Consider the following 17,905-nt stretch of genomic DNA (forward strand, 5'->3'; position numbering starts at 1 on the left):
TATGGTCTTCATACAACCCCTTCCAGCTGATCAGCCAATTGATTTTGGCTACATCAGGATCACTGAGGAGGGGATGCTTTGCCGTCCTCCCACCCATGACCTCAATGCAGTCCAAATCACTGTCCCCATGCTGCTCTTAGCCATTTAGGAACAGCAATCTAGGCTGCATTGGGATTGTTATAACTATTAATGGTAAAGCAGGTGTGAACTGCCCTGGAATCTTCAAATGATGGGTGGTATACAATTATGTTGTTGTTGTTGTTAGTGATGGCCACCAACTTGGATGGCTTTAAAAGAATATTAGACAAATGAATAGAAGATAAGGCTTTAATCAGCTGCTAGCGATGATGACAGTGTTCTGCTTCTACTCTCAGAGGCAGTATGGCTCTGAATACCAGTTTCTGGGAATCGCAAGTCAGGGGAATGTTGTTGTGATCTGGTCTTGCTTATGGGCTTTCCATAGGCATCTAGTCAGCCACTGTGAGAACAGAATACTGGATTGGATGTGCTTCTAGCCTGATCCAGCAGGTCATTCTAATGTTCTTAAATAAGCAAAGGCAATTCTATTTGTTAATTAACATAGCAGAATCTGTTTAAAATATGCACCGTAATTGAACTGTGGAATTGACATGCATTAATACATCTTGTGGTAATGAACTTGGTTGGCTATAAAAAGGGAATTATGAAATAGAAGATGAGACTATGTGCTACCTCTAGTACTGGAGATGGTGTGCTTTTTGGTTGCTGGGAAGCACAAGAGGGGAGAGTGTTATTGCGCTCAAATTAGCCTCTGTGGGATCAAGGTGTTGGACTGCCATGATAGGCCTCTGTTCCAATTTCAGCAGTGCTTTCCTTATGTTCATGCTGTTTCTGTGTGCTGGGTTCTAATGTATTTTTAATTGCTAATTGTTATTTTTTGTGTGAATGTTGTCACTGAGTACTCCTTTGTTTAGTGGAAAGGGGTGGGATATCAATTATACAAATAAATAAAATAATTGTCTGTATTTTAGTAGAGATGAACACTGAGGCAGAACAGCAGCTTCTCCACAATGCTAGAAATGGACACAGTGAAGACATCAGGCAGCTGCTGGGAACTATGGACAAAGGAGAGGCCATCTTTAACATCAACTGCAAAGGTTAGTATAGGCAGCCTTTTTGAGTAACACCTGGGACATTTATAAGTGTTGACACCATGGCTTCATTGGAACAAAATGTATACATTACTGCAGGATATTGGTCTTCTGGTAGTCCTTGGGAGAATGTAAAGTATACTGGAATATTTCAGGCCAGATGTCATATCAAAATACGGTGTGTAGCTTCTTGGAACCCATTGCGGGAAAAGATACATTTTTGAGAAGGTAGCAGAAAGGCCTTGTGTCATCTGGCACCACTGTTTTGTAAAAGTGCCAACTATGTTTTGAATAAATGCCTTGATGCATTATGATCTACTCCCTCAGACAAAAGCTAAGCTAAAGCCATTAGCGAAACTCATAGCAACTCGGCCTTCCTTTTTAATGTCACCTTTCCTCCAAAGAGTGCTGTATGTTCGTTATCATAGCAGCAATCCTTTTGAGATTAAGGTTAAGCTGAAAGATAGCGAATGGCCAAAGGTTTTCCAGCTGAGTGGGGAGCCCATGTTTTCCTGGTCCTTGTCTGAAACTCAAGTCTAACTGCTATAATGCTTTTACTTCTCACTGAGGATGATATAAATTCAATTGCTATCAAACACATGTGAGAGCATCTTAAATTGGTGCAGTGCAGAATCATGTAGGATCTTTTTCAGTTTTCTTGGATGATATAACTTTGCTTGCATGAAGGGATGCTGTAGTTTAGATTTGTCGTATTTTGTATTGTATCTATAGGCAGAAGCAAATCTAACTTGGGATGGACACCTCTTCATCTTGCATGCTACTTTGGGCACACCAGTGTTGTCAAGGATTTGCTGAAGGTATAAACTTGTAATCTTCTAATGAATTAATATTTTCTGTGCAACAGAAATCAGCATTTCTCCTCCAAAGCAATTAGCATTTAACACTGAAATGTTTAACTTGTAGGTCAAAAGGTTTAAATAGTTAGATGCTGAAACCATATGCAGAAGTTTATTATGTCCCCATTGCACTGTGCAGGTGTTTCCTGTCGTACATAGTGGGCATGAATTGGGCAGAATCTTTATCAAACCTTCCGGCTTCAACACTTCATCACACCCAACACCCCCTTACATGTCCACTATGTGCACTAATCAGGAACCCTTGACATATTCTTCAAATAGTACAATTGAGCTACTTTAAGTGTGTGCGCGCGCATGTGTATATGCATACATGCACACACACATGAAGCAGAACATGTTGATACTCTTAGCAAGTACAGTGGACTAGAAGGGATCATGCTTCAAACTGATTAAAATGTTCAAGCTGTGTCACTTATCTGTGAAGGTATAAAGGACTCTTGATGCAAGTAAGAGTGCTCCTTCAGCTAAAGGTTTTCAGCATTAATCCCAGTACTTAAAATAAATGGCATTGGTGGTTTCTGAGTCTGAAAGATAAGAAACCAAGTTGAATCTGTTAGCCCATAGGCCTTTAGGTCACCAGCAGGAGTTCGGAATGAAATCTAGGCCTCCTGGCTCTAATTTTGAATTCTGTATGTCTATGTAATTGTTAAACCACATAATCCATTTAGTTCTGCTGCATGTGTAGCTTGATCTGACCTCTTTGTAACCCTTTTGAGAAAGAAAATGAGCTGAATCCAATTTGAACAAACTGGATTAAAGGTGGCAATGAAGTAGACTGGCACACAAGAATTGTTACCTTCCCAAACACAGAGGGCTTAGAGCTTAGATCAAGACCAATATAGCTTGCACTTGAGCACAGAGCATAGCAAGTGGACATGGGTAAGGCAGGCTGGCCAAACCACCTTTTGGAAAATGTTAATTTAAAATGACTTTGGCATGGAGCAAGTCTTTACTATGCTGGCTAAACTTTCTATTTAGAAATTTTGGAGTACTGCCATTCTAATACAGCCTGTCACTATCCCAGGTAAAACAGATTTTATGTGGAAGTATGCACCATTGAAAGCAAGAATAGAGTTTGGGTGAATGGTCAGAAACCAATTTTCTTGGATGCGAGCGCTACTAAACAATCTTTCTTTATAGGCTGGTGCTGAAGTAAATGTATTAAATGACATGGGAGATACCCCACTGCATCGTGCAGCCTTCACTGGGCGCAAGGTAAAATTAACAACTTCAGCCTCTTCTCAGAGGCGTACCATTGTTCCTTGTGACTGTTCTCCCTGTCACAGACACCTTGTAATTTCCCTGTTAGAAATGTTTGTTCTGTTTAATTATACGTGGCATTCACTTCCCAAGACCAAAAGTACAAAGCAAAAGTAAACTGGCTAAAAGGAGGGAGAAGTCTCTGTAGATAATGCAACAAAACTTTGTCTTTCAGGAGGTAGTTATGCTGCTTTTGGAATACGAAGCCGATACTTCCATTGTTAACGGGAATGGGCAAACTGCAAAAGATGTTACACATGATAAAGAAATAAGAGAGATGCTGGAAGGTATCCATTCTGTAAGATATATGAATTTTAGAGAATTGGCATTCTGGTAAAGATGCTTTGCTGCTGCATCATTCAGTATGAACAGTGGTGATGTCTTCATCCTTCTTAGAGACTATTTTGCCAAGGTGACAGAGCACTTCTTTTTCCTAATGATAAACACTGTCGTGGCTGCTTGAAACTGTGTCTGCATTGAACACATCCTGTATGGCACGATTAGACCCTGCTGCAAAGCTTTTACAACACTAGAAATGTGTTGATGATGTGAAGAAAACTGCTTGGTAGTTGCTGGTTCACATGATAAACCTCTGCACTGACATTGCATTGACACATAGATATGCAAATTTTGCCAAGGACCTGTGCCTTGAAGCTATTAAGTACCTAGCAGCATCCCTGTTAGTGTTCACAATTAGCACACCGTAAATCTGTGGTTTTCCCAAGAGCCTGATATAAAAGGAGACAATGGCCTTGTGTATCATAACCCACATAACTTAAGCTTTTTTTGCATGTGTGAACTTCTAATTTAGTTGCGACGGTAATACGTTATTGAGGCTTTTTTAGGGTTTTCTTTCCTCCATAAGTGATACAATCTTTGACCATTTCAATAGGTGGGCTGTTGTATGGGTGTATTCAATAAATGTTGAGTCTTTCACAGTTGTTTTTTAAGGCAGTAAAGTTCCATTTATTGCAGAAAAGTATATACACACACAAACACAATCAAATCTGATTTCAGTGGGGCTTACCAAGTACAATGTCCTTTATCCCAAATTACTTTTTTTAAAAAAATCTTATAAGATATATGATTTGTGTGTCCTATGAAACCAGTTCTATTTTTTTGTAAAGAATGTTCTAAGCCACATGTTGCCGATTATGTTTAGGGTGGCTTCCATGAATCGGATACTCTTTTTACATAAAAGACCCCTTGTGCATTGTTTCATATGCCATATTTGTCTGAGGTGATACAAGGAGTTCCTTCAAATTAGAAGACCTCAAAACACTTTCCAACTTATGGTGTATATCCTAAGGTTTGTGGCAGAGACCAATGTTAATTTAGGGGGCACTATTCCCTGAGACACACAGCAGACAATCTAACATGGGTTGAAACTTTTATTTGAATTGTCTGAGGACATTAGAAATAAGGAGTTGTATCCACTAAGTTCTACTAGGTATGAACCCACTGAAATTAATAGACCTAAGCTAGCCAAGTTTATTTTCATGGTCCTGCTCTGAGTAGGACTAATGTTGGATGCAGCCCAGAGTCAGCATTCTTTTTAATACTGGCATCAATTGCACGTTTCCTTCTTCTGTCCTAGGATAGGAGAAATGTGTACTTGAGTCACTTCTAACATTGACTTCAGAAGCTTGAATAGCATTTTAATAAGGTGCCTGCAGTATCATGCAATGCACCTTTCCCACGTAGATTTGTCAGCTATAACCAGTTTGTTGAAACTTAAGTGGAGGGTTTAGTATTTGCCAATGTAAATGTCAGTTCTACCTAAAGTTCCCACGTGATCAATTGCTTCTGATAGGCTACTTTTCTACAGCCAGGGAAGAAAGCTAGGTTACAACTTGCCTACACAGTTTGTGAGAACTAGAGACACTCGTGCTTAGAAAAGGATAAAACTTTCACAGGTTTGAGAAAGAGAGGGAGACAACATGCTGTGTGAGAGTGAAAGACTGGCACATAGTTCAGACTTACGGAGTTTCCTGTCACAATATATGATGATAATGACCTCTCTACTTGAACAAATTTATGGAGAAGAAGAGGTATATCAGTGGCTATTTACAATGACAGTCAAGCTGAACCTTCATGTTACTCTGATTTACAAGTACCAGGAGACAAGCAACAGGGAAGGTAAGATGCCTTCACCTTCTAGTTGCACAGTTTCTGGAACGATTTGGCTAGCAGCTATTGGAAACAGGGCACTGCACTAGGTGGGACCTTTGTCTGATCTCCCAGGGCTGCCCTTACCTGGGCTCAATGAGTCACTTGCCTTATCCCTATCTTCTGCTATTGCTGCCAAATTCTGTAGTGGTTCTAACAACTCATTCCCTTTTTAAAAAGATGCATTCCCAGCACAGATGATATTAGATATAGTACTGTCTCTACTTCACAGGGCTAGAAGCACTGCTTGCTGGGAGTTGTAGTATGGCAGAAACAGGAAAAGGGAAGGAAAGAACTGTTTGGGCATAGAAGAGGTGAGCAAAGGGTCTTATGTAAAAAGAGTGTGTTACTGGGGAAAGCTGCTGTTAAAAGTATAAAATCCACCAGTATTTTGTTTTAGGACACACTCTCATTAGTTTGTGGCATTTAGAATTATGATGTAATTTGGGATAGAAGTGCTTTGGGATGGCTAACTGGGGAAAGCTCCACTAAAATTGTGTCAAACTTTATGTTCTGTATTTCTTTTTGGTTTTTCTTTTTGGTGGAGGGGCTACGTAATCAAAGCCCTGTAGCTGTTTTAAGACTCTCTGATCTTTAATACACACAAATAAGCCTTGGAATGATTAGAAATTGTATTACAGTGCTTATGTAGATAGCAAACCTGCTTAGATATGATTCAGATAACGTCTATATTTTGTGGAGAGAAATAATAAAGATTATATTATGATACAATTGACTTTTGCTATCCAGTATTGCATTTAGAGTTAACCCTTACTTAGCAGGATACTGAGTGCAGAAGTTGCTCAGTTTTGCATTGCTTGGTCTTCTAGAATTTCAGTTTGCCCTTAATTTCAAAGAAATAAACCTTGTTGGTTAGCATTTGCCATTGAATTCCTCTGTAAGCAGAGATGAATGCTGGTAGCACTATTGCCAAATAGCTGCACTCTTATGACTGCACGCCGTGGGGGTGGACATCATTTGCATGAACTGAGCATGTACAAACCTGTTCCTATGGATATGATCTGGGTATAAAAGCAGGTTCGGTTAAAGCTGCCTATCCAGATAATCAAAGATGCAGTGTGTTCCCTGCATGAGATTCTCCAAAGCCTGCTTACTAGGACCTTTTAACTGGAAAATACTGGGGACTGGACTTTTGGCTTTATGTATGCAAAACATAGGGACGTGGGTGGCGCCGTGGGTTAAACCACAGAGCCTAGGACTTGCCGATCAGAAGGTCGGCGGTTCGAATCCCCGTGACGGGGTGAGCTCCCGTTGCTCGGTCCCTGCTCCTGCCCACCTAGCAGTTTGAAAGCACGTCAAAGTGCAAGTAGATAAATAGGTACCTCTCTGGCGGGAAGGTAAACGGCATTTCTGTGCGCTGCTCTGGTTCGCCAGAAGTCGGCCACGACTGGACCTAATGGTCAGGGGTCCCTTTACCTTATGCAAAACATCAGCTCTACTGCTGAGCTGGTCTTGGGCTACCGTCTTTTTTGCTCTATAAGACTCACTTTTTCCTTCCTAAAAAGTAAGGGGAAATGTGTGTGCGTCTTATGGGGCGAATGCAGGCTGCGCAGCTATCCCAGAAGCCAGAGCAGCAAGCGGGATCACTGCTTTCGCTGCACAGCGATCCCTCTTGTTGTTCTGGCTTCTGAGATTCAGAATATTTTTTTCCTTGTTTTCCTCCTCCAAAAACTAGGGGTGTCTTATAGTCTGGTGCATCTTATAGAGCGAAAAATACGGTATATTGTTCTGAAAATTAACAGGCTTGAAGTTTAGGGAATATAAATCTGTGACCTACTGCTCAGGAGGGAAGGACCCACAAATGTTAATTGCTTTTTCATTGGGAATCTAGCAATGAAAGAAACTTCCCTATGGGAGGATGTTGTTTTAATTAATTATTTGTACTTAGCTGTAGAAAGGACTGAAGAAAGAAAACTTGAAGAACTCCTCCTGGGAGCTGCACGAGAAGGAGAAACTGAAAAACTCACAGCACTGGTACATACTGTGTTACCATTCTCTTGATATTTTTAAGCCATACTATACAAGTAATAATAGAGATACAGGGTTTTTTAATCAAAATAAATAATAGGCATGGTGGAAATAGATCTCAGGCAGTGGAATGGCCAGGAGCTCTGGTTGTGTTTTCTGTCTATAATTCTGCTCGGCTGTCTGTGGTGTGTTAGAAAACGTAACTGCAAAAAATTACAAGTATGATTAAATAATTTTTTTTTTATAATTGTCTCTAGTTAAACAGGTCAAATTCTCCTGACATCAACTGCACTGATCAGGTGGGAAATACACCATTACATTGTGCAGCATACCGTGGCCATAAGCACTGTGCTTTGAAGCTCCTAAAATCTGGAGCAGACTCCAAAATAAAGAACAAAAATGGTATGTAAAAGTTTCATTTTATTAGCTCTAGATTTCCCCTTTCACACGAAAAGCAAAGTGAATGTGTTAACTAAAAATAAAACATTATTTTCATCTAACTGGGTCTAGAGTATTGTATTTTAGCACTGTCAATTGGCTTTGTATTAGAGAATTTTAATCCGGGTTTGTGTTGCCAGTAAATAAGTGCCAGATGCCAATGAAAATAAATACCCAATAATCCTATTTTAGCTCTTACAAAGCCCATATGCTTAACCAGTACCGTCTGATGCATTCTTGAAAGGACTTCTGTTGCTAATGTCATTCTCACATTAAAAAATTGAGCATGGCTATGTTTAGAATAATTTTTGAATCAATCCTTTGTGATACCTTGAGTAAAATGCCTGTTGAACAATGCCTCAAACCAAGAGAGCATCCTTTGCTTTTCCTCTCAGCTGTGAAACATAAGGTATATTCTCAGAGTTGCCAACTGTATTGATTCTGATCCAGCTACGATGAAGTAAATCTGTCTGCTCTTTTGAACAGGTCAGACACCCCTTGCTTTAGCCCAAGGTGCAGAAATGAAACACATACTTGGAGGGGGCATTGGGAAGGTGGGTACAGCAGATTGTGTGTTTAATCTGTACCATTAACGTGGGTCGACTTGTGTTTAATTTCTCAATTCTTTTGTAGGTGAGCAACAAACCTCCGAAACGATATGAAGGACTACTCTGGAAGGTGCCTATCTTATTTCCCTTTTTTGTCGTCTCCTTATGTTTTAATTGGCCAGAGTTTTTTTTATTTCAAGCCATAGCAACAACACAAATTGATAGACAGTTCATTCACTGTACTAACTCTCAAGATAGAAGCAGAATTCATACCATAAATGCCCTTACCTTGAACTGCTTTGCTGAGGCAATGGCTCTTGGGAGCGGGCCAGAGGCCAACGTGTCTCCTTTCTCCAGGGCTGGATTTACGCTGACCTTTTTAGCGTTATTAGAACAATATTAACTATATTGTTCTAAAACAGGCACCCCCAACCTTCAGCCCTCCAGAAGTTTTGGACTACAATTCCCACCATCCCTGACCACTGGTCCTGTTAGCTAGGGATCATGGGAGTCATAGGCCAAAACACCTGGAGCGCCGCAGGTTGGGGGTGCCTGTTCTAAAATGTCACAGGGGATACAACCAGTGGCGTAGCATGGGGGGTGCAGGGGGGGCCGGCCGCACCGGGCGCAACATCTGAGGAGGCGCACTCGCACTCCCAGCTCTCTGCCCCTACTAAAATCCACGGGTTAGGGGGCGCAAATTACTTGCCTTGCCCCGGGTGCTGACAACCCACGCTACGCCACTGGATACAACTAAATAATGTTCATTACCTTAACGTTATTCATCCCTAACAGCAGCTCCCTTTCCTACCTGGTTCCTGGTTGCTCTGCAGTGCCCTCTGGTGTCATATTTTAATAAAGCATTATTAACATTTTTAGCAAAATGTAATGTGACCCTTACGTCTTCAAAATCATTCCTTGCCTCTTTCATCATCATCATCATCATCATCATCATACCTTTATTGTCATTGAACAACCTTAATGTTATAAATCATGAGAGTAGATCCGCCCCAGGTTATATCTTCCATTTGAGCTCTTCCATTTCTAATATAACCCATCTGTTCCATATTGTTGCTGTTGTCTTAAAGGCTAGCGGGTGACAAAATGTCTTAACTTCCCTGACATGTATGAAATATAGGCTGCTTGAATCTTTTCTTCATATCTGATCAATATTACTTCAAGAATTGAACCAATTACAGTTTATTGCATTATAATGACCTGTGCAGCTAGATGCTTGGCTCAGAAGGGTGGAGCTAGATGCTTGGCCCAGAAGTCACAGGCTTTGGGGATATACTTGAAAAGAAGGCTATTGTCCCATCCTCACTTTAACTAAACGTCCACGGGGTAGGCTAGTAGTAACTGTACTTGGAGCCTTTTATACCTCTCAGGTGAAAATGTTCATCCTTCCCAGGCTCCAGCTGGAGTTTTCAAGTAAGCATTACTTCGGTTTACTATCAGTCAAGTATCACAGAACAAATAGCAGATTAGTCATCTTCTGGCCTCCTGAGATAATTAAAACAATTAAGGATGTGTTGTTCAGCATTAAAACTGCTTAGTAATGCTTATTATTGCTTGTCATGCAGCAACACATGGCAAATCAGCTATTGCTGAGGTGATAGACTCCATTTTTTGTTTTGTTTTTAAGAGTTCAAGATTTTTCGGGTGGAAGCCATATTGGGTAGTACTGGAACATGGAGTCCTCTCCTGGTACCAAAAACAGTAAGTGTGAAATTGAGCATCTCTCTAAAGCCTTTTGAATGTATAAAATTGATACCATCTGCTTTTGAAACATGATTTTGAAGTGGTTGAAAAGTTGAACTTTCTTTACCTATATATAAGCTGAAATTTATTTCTTAAGATTATAATTTTATCATTCCATATATTTGAAGAATGTGGTTTTTATTTATATTATGATGGATTGACTTGTATTACAAGGAAGACTACCTTTGCATTTGTTTTCAGCTCTCTGAACACTCTTCATGTGTCAATATAATGGGTAGTATTTTATTATTAGTCTAAGTCCACTGAGTTCACTGGGTTTATTCCAAGTACGACTCAGTCAAATACCACCCAATCACATTCTACTATAAAGAAATTCTGCATCACGCCAGAAGCCTTTTGGTGGCTGTAATACTGATGATGATTAATTATTTGTTCTGCCTTCTTTTGAAGGGCTGATATTGGGAACAGTAATCGCCGCCAAGGATGCAAGCACTTAACACAAGCCATTTGCACAGTAAGCAAACTGGGGAACTCAGAAATATCTGTTATGATTGTGGACAGAATGGGCTAGTATGTTAGGCTTAGGTATGGAATATCCAGGTTCAGATACCCAAGCAGCAGAGCAAACATTTTTAGCCAAGTTTGTTCTGTTTTTATTTTTGGTGTTATGGTGTTGTTGTTGTTGTTTAGTTGTGTCCGACTCTTCGTGACCCCATGGACCAGAGCACGCCAGGCACTTCGGTCTTCCACTGCCTCCCACAGTTTAGTCAAACTCATGCTGGTAGCTTTGAGAACACTGTCCAACCATCTTGTCCTCTGTTGTCCCCTCCTCCTTGTGCCCTCCATCTTCCCCAACATCAGGGTCTTTTCCAGGGAGTCTTCTCTTCTCATGAGGTGGCGAAAGTATTGGAGCCTCAGCTTCAGGATCTGTCCTTCCAGTGAGCACTCAGGGCTGATTTCCTTAAGAGTGGATAGGTTTTATCTTCTTGCAGTCCATGGGACTCTCAAGAGTCTCCTCCAGCACCATAATCCAAAAGCATGAATTCTTCGGCGATCAGCCTTCTTTATGCTCCAGCTTTCACTTCCATACATCACTACTGGGAAAACCATAGCTTTAACTATATGGACCTTTGTTGGCAAGGTGATATCTCTACTTTTTAAGATGCTGTCTAGGTTTGTTATTGCTTTGCTCCCAAGAAGCAGGCGTCTTTTAATTTCGTGGCTGCTGTCACCATCTGCAGTGATCATGGAGCCGTTATGGTATTATCTGGTTCTTATTTGTTATTGTTGTTGTTTAGTCGTTTAGTCGTGTCCGACTCTTTGTGACCCCATGAACCAGAGCACGCCAGGCACGAAATTCTTATTTGTGAGCCACTTTATAAGGAGTGTTGAGGCATAGATATTTTAAACAGCTGAGGAGAATTATGTATACTCTACTTTTGGCCCATGATAATTCCTCCCATTCCTTAGAAAAATCTACTAGAAACCCATTCCTTCAGAACGATGTTCTCCAAGTGGGACTCAGAATTCATAGCCAAATATATTTTTGAATACAGTCACACAATGCCAAGGCTGTGATTAAAAAGCAGAATTACAACAAAGGGGTTGCAAATGCTGCAGGAAAATGAGGACTCTGCTCTGTGATTTGTACAGTATGCAAAACTAAGCAAGTTGGCATATATGCTGTTTTGCATTCTTCTTTTGTTAGTTACAGGGTGGGGGAAAGAACAACAGAGAACATAGAATGCTCTGCCCTTTGGTTACTGGAAGTACTGCTGGACCTCACCTTGACTCCACGAACCCTGACATTTGCCCATAACATGTTCAAACCTATCCTTAACAGTCATGATTAATAAAAACTTTCAACGGGGTTTTCAACAGGGAACTGACTGCTTTTAATGAAAGGGCTGTGCTCTTTTCATTGTAATCATCTATATGTTTTTAATGTATCTTCTATTGATGTTTAACTGTTTCCTTAATGATTGGGGGTTGGTTTTATTTTTTATTTCTCTGTTTTTAGCTGTTCTTATTTTATTTGTAAGCCACCTTGAGTCCCTGTCAGGGAAAAATGTGGGTTAGAAGTAAAGACATAATAATAGTAATCTGATATTTTTTTTAAAAAAATGAGATTCTCAAATGATGTTGTTGGGTTTTTTTGCACCAAATTTTCTCTTAAAGAATGAAGTGGGCATGGATTTAACGAGACACAAATGCACCAACTGAATTATCTCTGACAAAACTCATTTTGCTTGATAGTTTGCTATTCATTTTTTTTTTCCAGTTAGAGAGCTTTAAGTGAACAAGGTCCAGACAAACTAGGGATGCTGGATTTGACCTGTAAATTTTTCAATAACTTAGTCACTTTTGCAGATGGAACTTGTATAGGAAGCACTGTGCAGTTTGCTGACCTTCTGTTTCTGACCTGCTGTCTCTGCTTCCAATTGAAGGTAAAAAGTACAGACGGCAACCTCTTCTCAATCAAATGCTTTGATAATACGGTTCACAGTTTTAAAGTTCCCAAGACCAATCAACAGTCAAGAGAGGTAAGTATTTCTTTAACCGATACTTGGTAACTTGCGGATTCTAGCCAAGAACAAAACCACTGCTTGCCTAAATGTCGTTGGATAGGAATCTTTTTGGGCTGAATTTATTGAGTTCTTGTAATGCCACACTAAATTATCTTATTGCTATGATGAATGGTGCTGTGTAGTTGTTGCTTTGTCTACTCCTTGTGCTTCACAGGGAAAGCAAGGCAATAACTAAACTGCCGCCTTCTCACTCTGCCTGAAAATTTCCCTCCCAGTATTTTAACTTCGCTGCAACTTCCTTAGCTAATCAGACTAGGGAAGGCTGACATTAAAGGCACCCCATGTCCACAGTGCTCCATGCAGGGTCAAACCCAACTTTTCATGAAATGCCTATGAGAAATGACAGGGACAAATGAAACAAGTGTTTATGCTCTTATATATATTAATTCATATACTATTTGTGCCCCATAAGCTTTAATTAAGAAATACCTTACAAGATGCTTGCCTGTTGGTCTTAAAAAAAGATTCCCCCCCTCAAGATCAGTCCTTTTTTAAAAAAAAGTCTTATCATACCATTTCCTTCCTTCATTGCTATCTAACTTTTGCCACTCCATCTTTGTCACCTCTGTTGGTAAACTCTCAAGATAAGAGCCGTGGTGATTTGTGTGGACTTATACCCTATTAAAAATTAAAAAGTAGCAAGTACTGCTTTCTGCTCAAACCTCCCCCCTTTTTTCCCTTTCCTTTTTTCCCGCAGAACTGGGTACAGGCAATAGAAGACCATTCAGCATACAGCACACACTATTGTACTCAGGAACAACTGAGCGATGAAGAAGAGGAGGATGACACAATATCAGTTGCTGAGTTACAAGCTTCCCTCAAAGTAAGAAAAAGCTTCTGTATCTCATGCTACGTAGAGTTCTTCTTGACTCTCTGAATTTCTGGATAACTTTTACCCTAGGCCTTTCCTCTGGAATACACCAACACGAGGTGCCTTGGTCTGTGCAACTAAGGTTTAAAGGTGTACATAATAGAACTTAAAAGGTCTGTTAAGGAATCGCTTTCCTTTTGCTTTATCACACACACACACACACACACACACACACACACGGCTTTATCTTTAAGCCACTCTCTTGCATTTTGAGCTGCCATTTCCCTTTGTTCTGTATGAGAACAACAACGGGTTGAATTTCCTTGCTTTTGCAGCCAGATTTGGGGATGAGGCACAGATCTGGGGATTCTAGAGTATGCACTTCCAGTATTTTGAATTCCTGTAACAAGCTCTTCAGCTTCCCACTCCCGTCACTGCTATCAAGCTCAGAGAGATGCAGACCTTGTTGATATAGGGCTTCTTTTGATTTCTGCTACAAGTGCTGCTACTGTTTCCTCATTTTTCATTTATTAACATTATTCCTATTGTAGCCCAGCATTCAGCTAAATAGTCTTGGCATGAGTTGTATAAAAGAGCATGCAGTTCATGATAACTGTTAAGTTAAAAACCACTTCCTGAAGAAGTGAGACATTTACAGATAATGCTACACATTTTAAATTCCTTTGGATTTGGGGGCGGCACCAGAGACTTGTGGTATATTGGTAATACTTTAAGTTAGAAATATACAGACAGACACTACATGGCAAACAAATACTCGTAAAACAACAGCTAATCCTGCATCCAACTCCTAAGGTGCTTCCCTTTACAATTCACATCTGTTAGTACTGTATATCCAACAAAGTAGTTCTGTTAGTTCATATAATAATAATAATAATTTATTATTTATATCCCGCACATCTGGCTGAGTTTCCCCAGCCACTCTGGGCGGCTCCCAATCAGTGTTAAAAACAGTACAGCGTTACATATTAAAAACTTCCCTGAACAGGGCTGCCTTAAGATGTCTTCTGAATGTCAGGTAATTATTTATCTCTTTGACATCTGATGGGATGTCAGGGTGCCACTACCGAGAAGGCCCTCTGTCTGGTTCCCTGTAGCCTCACTTCTCGCAATGAGGGAACCGCTAGAAGGCCCTCAGCGCTGGATCTCAGTGTCCGGGCTGAACGATGGGGGTGGAGACGCTCCTTCAGGTATACAGGACCGAGGCCGTTTAGGGCTTTAAAGGTCAGCACCACCACTTTGAATCGTGCTCGGAAACGTATTCAAGTTCAAGGATTTCTGGCTGCATATTGGAACTTCTCCTCCCTCTTCTTTAAAACAGCTTCACATATACATATACGGCTTCTGCGCTGGTCATGGGACCGAGATGGCTCTGGTCGCCCTAAAAGATGATCTCCGTAGGCAGCTGGATCGAGGCGGGTCGGGGCTGCTGATTCTTCTAGACCTGTCAGCAGCCTTCGACATGGTCGATCACGAACTTCTGGACCACCGCCTTGCCAACGTGGGGATCCAGGGCACAGCCCTTCAATGGCTGCGCTCGTTTCTCTCCGGTCGGGGACAGAGGGTGGCGCTTGGGGGGGAATTGTCATCGCGCCACTCCTTGGTGTGTGGAGTGCCTCAGGGTGCGATTCTCTCCCCGATGCTTTTTAACATCTTTATGCGCCCCCTCGCCCAGCTTGTCCGGAGTTTTGGGCTGGGCTGCCATCAGTACGCCGATGACACCCAACTCTATCTGTTGATGGATGGCCATCCTGACTCGGCCCCAGATACACTGACCAGATGTCTGGAAGCTGTGGCTGGATGGTTACGTGGGAGCCGGTTGAAGTTAAATCCTTCGAAGACAGAGGTCCTGTGGCTGGGACGGGGTGATATGGGATTGAGGGGGCAACTCCCATCTCTTGCGGGGGTGCAATTAGTGCCAGCATCGTCCGTTAAGAGTTTGGGTGTAATCTTCAATACCTCCCTCTCTATGGAGGCGCAGATTACAGCTATAACAAAGGCGGCATTTTTTCATCTCCGCCAAGCTAAGCAGTTGGCTCCTTATCTCTCTCGCCCTGACCTAGCCACTGTGATCCACGCGACGGTCACCTCCAGACTGGATTATTGTAACTCGCTCTACGTGGGGCTGCCCTTGAGACTGACCCAGAAACTCCAGCGGGTGCAGAATGCCGCGGCGAGACTCCTTATGGGGTCTTCGCTGCGAGATCTTATCCATCCAGTACTATACCAGCTGCACTGGCTCCCGGTGTAGTACAGGATCAGGTTTAAGGTGCTGGTTTTAACCTTTAAAGCCCTATACGGCCTAGGACCCTCGTACCTACGGGACCGCCTCTCCTGGTATGTCCCACAGAGAAATTTACGGTCTGCAAATAAAAACACCCTAAAGATCCCAGGCCTCAGAGAGGTTAGGTTGGCCTCAACTAGAGCCAGGGCCTTCTCGGCCGCGGCTCCAATCTGGTGGAACGCTCTGTCATAAGAGACTAGGGCCCTGCAGGACCTGACATCCTTCCGCAGGGCCTGCAAGACAGAGCTGTTCCACCAGGCCTTTTGTCAGGGCGCTGCCTGACCCCCTCCTCTGGCAATCTGCACAAAATTTTGCTTGATGGTTGCCATTAATTTGATTTTAATTTGATTTAATTAATTTTATAATGAATGTTTTAGAATGTTGGATTATTTTGATTGTTGTTAGCCGCCCTGAGCCCAGCTTCGGCTGGGGAGGGCGGGATATAAATAAAATTTATTATTATTATTATTATTATTATTATTATTATTATTATATATATAGTGGTGCCTCGCAAGACGAAAAGAATTCGTTCCGCAAGTCTTTTCGTCTTGCGATGTTTTTCGTCTTGCACAGCACGGTCCGTCGCAACTGCGCCTCTTCAAGCGGCTTTAAAAAAAAAAGCGCAAGACGTTTTCGTCTTGCGAAGCAAGCCCATAGGGAAATTCGTCTAGCGAAGCAACGCAAAACCGAAAAACCCTTTCGTCTAGCGAGTTTTTCGTCTTGCGAGGCATTCGTCTTGCGGGGCACCACTGTATATACATGTATGTCCCAGGTCTGAAGGTCTTCATGGCATTACTTAAAATAGTGTGTAGAATATATTAGCTTCTTCTACTGTGGTTTTTTAAAAACTAGCTATTGGGTAGATATAGTTCTTCTGAACACTTTCCTGCCTGCCTTTAAGTTGTCTAATAAGAAAGTAATTAACTTTTCCTCGGATACCAAACAAGAAAAAACAGTCACTTTAAGTTACATTCATTTAAGTCATTAACTGGATGTAATTCACTTCTAAAGCAACTTTAATTCAGCCTATGTAGCCATGTGACACTCAAAACAGGATGCTGTCCAGAGTAACACCTTCTCATTTACTGGAGGTGGGGGGGGGAGGGGGGAGAGGGTTTTACTACTTCAAGCCAGAAGAGGGAGCTCATCTGTTTTGTTTAAATATTTCTGAAGACCTGCGTAGGTATTTTTTAAAAACAACAACAGTATTTAAAGATTATTTGAAAACCTCTGATTATAGGAAACAGTTCTAGCATAAGAAAGAAAGTTCAGTAATTGATTTTCATTATAGTAATAAGGTAAATAAGTAAGTCTAACAAAATGCACAGTTGCAGTGCTAGTAATTTTTTTATCCTAAGAATAATTTGATTATGTATATCTAAACTCTTATCTTGCATAAAAATATACACTTCCTGTGGGAAGGGGGATTATTGGTTTGTTGTTATTATTATTACTATGTATTTTGTGGTTTATATATTCTAATTTTATGTTGTGAACCGTCCTGAGATCTACAGATGAAAGGTGGTATACTAATAGTAAAGGTAAAGGTAAAGGGACCCCTGACCATTAGGTCCATTCGCAGATGACTTTAGGGTTGCGGTGCTCATCTCGCTTTACTGGCAGAGGGAGCTGGCGTACAGCTTCCAGGTCATGTGCCAGCATGACTAAGCCGCTTCTGGCGGACCAGATCAGTGCATGGAAACGCCGTTTACCTTCCTGCCAGAGTGGTACCTATTTACTGTATCTACTTGCATATTGGTGTGCTTTCGAACTGCTAGGTTCGCAGGAGCTGGGACCAAGCAAGCAATGGGAGCTCGCCCCATTGTGGGGATTCGAACTGCTGACCTTTTGAGCAGCAAGCCCTAGGCTCTGTGGTTTAGACCACAGCGCCACCCATGTCCCATATACTAATAGTACTAATTTGGAAAAGCAATTGACGATTTTTGAAAATTGGATGGCCAATTGGGGTTGTAATTAGATTAAATTTCTCCAGTATTTTAAAACTTCTTAATAAACTTCATGAGTTTGGTCATCCCTAAATACTGGCAAAACTTTGCTTGAAACTGAATG

At 41.3% G+C, this 17,905-nt stretch overlaps 1 protein-coding gene across 9 annotated transcripts in view; it reads left to right on the forward strand.

The window, feature by feature from the left end:
• Window positions 1–17,905, forward strand: part of OSBPL1A (oxysterol binding protein like 1A) — a 165,159-nt gene that overhangs the window by 101,756 nt on the left and 45,498 nt on the right. For 7 of the 9 annotated variants that reach the window (XM_083517684.1, XM_083517686.1, XM_083517689.1 and 4 more), the window contains 12 exons: window positions 1,011–1,136; window positions 1,863–1,948; window positions 3,149–3,223; window positions 3,444–3,555; window positions 7,347–7,432; window positions 7,684–7,828; window positions 8,351–8,418; window positions 8,498–8,542; window positions 10,058–10,131; window positions 10,585–10,648; window positions 12,582–12,677; window positions 13,420–13,545. In XM_083517684.1, coding sequence (XP_083373810.1) covers window positions 1,011–1,136; window positions 1,863–1,948; window positions 3,149–3,223; window positions 3,444–3,555; window positions 7,347–7,432; window positions 7,684–7,828; window positions 8,351–8,418; window positions 8,498–8,542; window positions 10,058–10,131; window positions 10,585–10,648; window positions 12,582–12,677; window positions 13,420–13,545 — 1,103 coding nt within the window. The remainder of the gene's footprint in view (window positions 1–1,010; window positions 1,137–1,862; window positions 1,949–3,148; window positions 3,224–3,443; window positions 3,556–7,346; window positions 7,433–7,683; window positions 7,829–8,350; window positions 8,419–8,497; window positions 8,543–10,057; window positions 10,132–10,584; window positions 10,649–12,581; window positions 12,678–13,419; window positions 13,546–17,905) is intronic. The other 2 variants (XM_083517687.1, XM_083517690.1) reach the window with 1 other exon arrangement.

This window comes from Podarcis liolepis (genome assembly GCF_965112155.1).
Source record: "Podarcis liolepis genome assembly, chromosome: 8".
NCBI classification, from domain to species: Eukaryota; Metazoa; Chordata; class Lepidosauria; order Squamata; family Lacertidae; genus Podarcis; species Podarcis liolepis.